Raw genomic sequence first — 6,088 nt, 5'->3', positions numbered from 1 at the left:
TTAGGTGCTCTTCAAACTAGAATGATGATAATATATATATATAGTTGGAAGACTAGAAATACCTTGTATATTACCTGTTACAGACTTGCTCTGCACTTGTACTGTAGACTTGTTCTATATTTGTATACTTACCTTTTGGAAGACATTGTATGCCACCTGTTGGAATACTAAATATGTTTAATATGTACTTGCCTGCTGGATATTTGTAGATGTTATATATATATTATCATCATTCTAGTATGAACAGTACCAAAGAGTTGCTTGTTTGTCTTTGTTCTGTTTTTCTTCTTAGCGTCTTTCCGCACAGTTTTTGTTTCCTTTTATAAGTGACCAAATAAGGCATGAGGACCCAGGCAGAGTAACAAACTACTTTTATAAAACAGATTTAATAACAACTGGAGTTCAAAAACATGTAGGAAAAATGAGCATAGAAAAGGTAGATAAACCAGCAAAATAACAAATCCTAACGTGTCTGACTATAGAGTCCTAGCCTTCTCTAGGTACCTGGTGTCAGATTGACTCACTCCTTTTGGATGAGAGATCTCTCTTTCTACAGCAGCCTCACCAGGTCTGCTCCCTAAGAAAAAACGCCCTCCCACTTCGGGCAAAGCCGTTTATTCCTTCTTCCCTGACACCACCCTCTACTCTTCTGCTGGTGTATGTTTTCCCTCCAAATCCACTGTTAGCTAATCCCAGCATCCACAGGGTACCTGGGAAATGTAAGCTCTGTAGACATACTAGTACAGACTTCCCTGGAGCCACTAAGCCTCCCTTGAGCCTGTAGGCCGCACTACTATAGACAAAGGAACATGACAGTACCCCTGTAGATCATTCAACTTCAATGGCAGGGAGCAAAAGCAGGCTGGATCTTTTCAGTGATGGCAAAGAGGAAGCAGGCATCCATTGATGTGCCTGGCTTTGCCCATACTATGTTGGAGAGTGAAGAGTCAAGTACACATGAATGGCACCTGATCTAATGGGGGATGGCTCCTCCTGGAGTTTCTCCCAGTTCTAATAAGCTGACCATGCATTCTTTATAGGAGAATTTCTTTGTGGCTCTATGTGGCTAGGTCTATTTAGGGATTTTTAAAAAAAGAAGAAGTCCTGCACCTATCTTGCTACCAGAAAACTAGCAGATTTAATGAAACCATTATGCTTTTTAACTAAACTGAAGCAACTTCTTAAGAACTAAACTGAAGCAACTAAACTGAAGCACTTCTTAAGAAACTATATTTTTGTTTAAGCAAAAGCAGCCATTTTATTTAACATAAAGGATTCCCTTTTACTTCACAGCTACCCCCAGGTGATAACTAGGGATGTGCAAAAAAAAAAAAAAAGCCGGTATTTTTTCGGCTTTGAGTAAATCAGACCCGAAAAATATTAGTAAATGCCAGATTTCCCCAGTCTAATACCAGTAAAGTAGAGGGATTGGGAAAATATTTGTTATTGCCAAATATATTCAGATCAGATATATACCACCAGAGGAAAAGGGGGCATGTTAAAATGCCTTCTTTCCCTCTGGTAGCCCCTGCAGATTTCCTTATCAAGCTCCCCGCCAGTCAGCTGTGAGTGAAATTGACAAGGGGAAGCCTCCTCTCTCTGCCTTCCCTTCCCTAACTGACATGGTGTAGCTGGAGAAGGGCAGGCAGGGAGCCCAGGCATGTTTCCCTGCCTGCTCTTCGTTTTCACAGCGCGCCTGCTGCAGCCGGTTGGCTGGGGAAGGGAAGAGCATGCATAAAAACATGCCTCCTTCCCTACCTGAGCCTTTCAGCTGCTGCAGAGAAACTCAGAGAGGGGAGGGAAAGTCAGAGGAGGCATGTTTCAATACCTTTCCCTCCCCAATCTCGAGGAGGGGGGAAAAGGCATTTAAACCCCACAGCTGACTCATTTTTTTTAAAAAAAAAAGAGTAAAAAAATGTGGGGATATCAATTTAGGGAAACCTTTAAAAAAAGAAGAAGTCCTGCAGCGATCTTGCAACCAGAAAATTAGCAGATTTAATGAAACCATTATGCTTTTGAACTACACTGGAACAATTAAGCTTTTTTACACTTCTTAAGAAACTATATTTCTGTTTAAGCAAAAGCAACCATTTTATTTAGAATAAACGATTCCCTTTTGCCTCACAGTCACCCCCAGGCGATAACTGTCCTGTCATTCTACCCAAGCTAAATAACTCATCCATTTCTTCAGGTTAAACCAAGAGGTCTAAAGGTGGCAGCAAAGGTCATCAGGAACCGCTAAGGAAGTCAAGGAGGGAGCGTTATACAGGTCATTTCAGAGCATCACAGAGAGGTGCCATTACAGGTGTTACATTGCAGGGGTTAAAATACAGAGGGGAAAACATTACAGCTGAGTTTCAATGCTCCATCATTATAAAGCCTGAAAATTCCCACATGGCAATTTGTAATATCAGAATAATGCACAGGAAATGTGCCTGGTGAAAGCAAAATGGCCAAGAATGACTGAGTTAGAGCAGTCTACTTATTTTGCTGTCTTTTCAATTAGTCTGTACCCACCGCAAACTTATCTCAATTTTTATCGTTTGGGTTTTTTTGCTTAGACGGTATCAGAAATCAAATGGCGTTGTGTGTTGTAAGAATGCACCTGTAGCACTTTTGGTAGTCTATACTAACCCTGTATAAAGTGTCACCTGCACCTGTACCCTTCCCGATCTTGAGGAGGGAAAGAAAGGCATTTAAACCCCACAGCTGACTCAGGCTGTTAGATTTAAATAAGACCTTATATTCGGTATAGCAAAATGAACCCCAAAAAAGCTGGATAATATTGGCTTTTTTTGGTTCAGCTATACTGGTAACTGAATACAGATCTCTGATTTGTATTCGGCTTTTGTGATACCCGAAAAATACCGACAAGGTATTTTTGGGGTATTTTTTCAGTTCAGCTATTGCTGAATGCACACCCCTAGTGATAACTGTTCTGTCATTCTACCCAAGGTAGAAGAACCCATCCTGTTCTTCGGGTTAAACCAAGAGGTACAAAGGTGACAGCAAAGGTGATCAGGAAATGCTAAGGAAGTCTAGGAGGGGGCATAATACAGTTTATTTCAGAGCATCACAGAGAGGTGCCATTACAGGTGTTACATAGCAGGGGTTAAAAAACAGGGGGGGAACATTACAGGTGAGTTTCATTGCTGTTAACATTATAAAGCCTGAAAATTCCCACATGCCAACTTGTAATATCAGAATAATGCACAGGGAATGTGCCTGGTGAAAGCAAAATGGCCAAGAATGACTGAGTTACAGTAGTCTACGTATTTTGCTGTCTTTTCGATCATTTTGCACCCACCGCAAACTTATCTCAATTTTTATTGGTTTTTTTCTTTTGCTTAGACTGTATCAGAAATCAAATGGCGTTGTGAATTGTGCTATTGTGAAAATGGTGAGGCTTTCTCCTCTTTGTATGAAATTTGGCAGACAGGGGGACTCCTTGAATACAGGGTTATCAGTCACTCAGAATTTTATCCCAGGTGGATGCGGGGGGGGATTACAGCCACAAATAGGTCCCCCAAATTTGAAATTATTTGAAATAAATGAATAGATCTTTTTAAAAAGGATGTGCAATATCAATAACAAAGAAACAGGATGTTAATGGTAAAATGACCTAACAATGAACCACTTCTTTTAAACTATTGTGTGCATCACAAAACTCCGGAGGTGACCGAAGTCACACTCTCTTCCTTTCCATCCCTGATATCTAGACAGGTTGACTCACTGGCAACACTACTCTTTGGACCCAGTTGATAATTAACTAGCTTAGCCTTCCAGATAAAATGGTGTTGAACTTTCAGGCTGGGGTCAAGAGAGTTTAGACCTGTCCTGTCAAGTTTCACTTTGATCAATTAGACACCACCCATTCAAACACAGGGTTTTTATAGATGGAGAATATTTCTTATAAAAGGCATGGGTTGGATGCTTGGTGAGATTATACTGGGCTGTGTCTATATAAACAATTGTGTGCAGCTCATTTCAGGGGACCGAAACAGCCCTTGATCAAAATCCATTGCAGTTTTCTCTGTAACCTCTACAAGCAACTTCTTGTTAGCAGGAAATGGATTGGCTGGATCCTATTTCTGTGTTGTTCCTACTTGCCCTCACACTTGCATTCCTCTGGAAAAGGCACTATTTCTGGAAGAGCAGTAGCAAAAATCTCCCACCAGGACCACGGCCATTACCACTCATTGGAAACCTCCACCTCATGGATGTGAAGAGGCCTTACAGAACCATGATGAAGGTAACCTTCTTGCTCGTTTTGTTGTAGATCCCTGTCTTGTGCTGGTCTCGTAGGGCAGAGAGACTTTGAGTTTCTCCATCCTAAATGCAACCATTAATGTGAAGACAAAAATGTCACGTAACTTGCTTATGCATTAATAGAATGTACTTGATATATTAGTATATCTGTATAGTATAGCTGTAACTGAACTCTGTTTAACTAAACCACTGCAGTTCCAAGAATGAATTCGTAGACCTCTACCAAGTTAAACCAAACCAAACCAAACATTCCTCAACCCCCCCATTTCCCAGAATTTAGATCTGATCTATTCCTGAAGAATCCATAATCCAGTTGAAAAGTACTTTGTATTATATTTCTGTTCTAACAGAACATATTGAAAATTGAGTAGGGGGACAGGGCCCCATTAATAATAATGAAAACAGAAAATTGGAATCACAGCTATGTTCAAGGAAGATCATGTACCAGTGAGTCATCTTAGAATCTTGCTCAGGTCTATTCAATGGGGCTCAGGGGTCATTTCCTGCAGGAGTGCACAGGAGTGGGGCTCCGGAAGTAAAGAACCCAGGGGGCGGGCACATGCACCAAGCCCCACCCCCTGCTCCCAGCAGTCCTCAGAGCAAGAAGCAGCCAGGTAAGTTGCAGAGCCCTCCCCCGGCCCCCCAGTCCAAAACCATCCAGTGGCACCTTTAAGACCAAGTTTTATTCAAGTACAAGCTCTCCCTCCTCTGCAAGGACAGCAAGCCCCCCGGTCCCCCCCCCCCCAATAGCTAGCAATCCAAAACAGTCTACTGGGCCTGAAAATGTTTGCTATTTCCAAAAAAATCCTGGATCCCAATACTGGTATGGTATTTGGATCCGGGATTTTTGGGTCCAATAGACTTGATAAGAAAATACCGGTTTTAAAAAAAGCCAGCCCAACTCTGTGGCTGGCTTAGCTTCTTCTGTAGTGTGGCTTAAACCACACCGCAGGAGAAACTAGCTGTGCCGCAGGTAGCAGATTACACCCTAAGGCACATCAGCTTCTGGGGCTGGCTTCTCCTGCAGCCTGGTTTAAACTGGGCTGCATGAGAAGCCAGCCCCAAGTTGAGCAGGCAGGGACAGTCTGCCCCCCCATGCAAAGCTGATCCTCAGGCTGTCTTCTGCAATCCCTTTAAACTTTAAAGGGACTGCAGTAGAATCCCAAGAAAGAGCTGAGAGGAGGGAGCAATTTGCTTCTGCCTCTCTGCTGTTTTGGGATCGACAGGTAATTCCTGAATATTTCCCAGGACTCCCCCCCCTCTGGTTTTCCCAAAGAAGAGAAGATGAAGAGATTGGATTTATACCCCACCCTTCATTAGCCGAAGGAGTTTATTTTCTGGAGCGGGACCATAGGGTCCTTCTAGGTGTCCGGCTGAGGTCGCCACGACATCCTTCTGCCACAACCCTAACCTCCGCTTTCCCCGACCCGCCAATCGTTGTGATCCTTGGGGAGGATTGCTCTCCACTGGATGGCCAGCGGTCACCGGAGCTGGGGGTAGAGTCCGCACTCCTAACCACTACACCAAACTGGCTCTCCAAGAAAACCCAGATACATTCAGGAAGCCGAAATATACCCAAAAAATAAAGATAAGGTATTTTTGAGTAGATATTCAGTTCAAGTATACCCAAAGGCATACCCCCTAGTGCACATAGATATTTGGTCAAGACATTTTGACCAAATGTGTCTAGTATTTTTGTTGACACCATTTGGCAACCCTAGCTGGATGATCACGACGGTGGGGAATTTCAGACAGGCGCTATGTCCCGGTAGGGAACCGATTCTCAACCGGGTTGTGGTCTGTCATTTCAGACAGAACC

At 42.9% G+C, this 6,088-nt stretch overlaps 1 protein-coding gene across 1 annotated transcript in view; it reads left to right on the top strand.

Annotated features, from left to right (window-relative positions):
• Window positions 1-6,088, top strand: part of LOC107112853 (cytochrome P450 2K1-like) — a 30,363-nt gene that overhangs the window by 1,125 nt on the left and 23,150 nt on the right. The window contains 1 exon segment of the mRNA XM_015414052.1: window positions 4,067-4,252. Within this exon segment, the coding sequence (XP_015269538.1) occupies window positions 4,070-4,252 (183 nt within the window). The 5' untranslated portion in view covers window positions 4,067-4,069.

The sequence above is a fragment of the Gekko japonicus genome, unplaced genomic scaffold (genome assembly GCF_001447785.1).
Source record: "Gekko japonicus isolate JY-2015 unplaced genomic scaffold, Gekko_japonicus_V1.1 scaffold3091, whole genome shotgun sequence".
Taxonomy (NCBI): domain Eukaryota; kingdom Metazoa; phylum Chordata; class Lepidosauria; order Squamata; family Gekkonidae; genus Gekko; species Gekko japonicus.
Note: the sequence above shows the minus strand (reverse complement) of the source record. Positions and strands in the feature narration are given on the sequence as shown.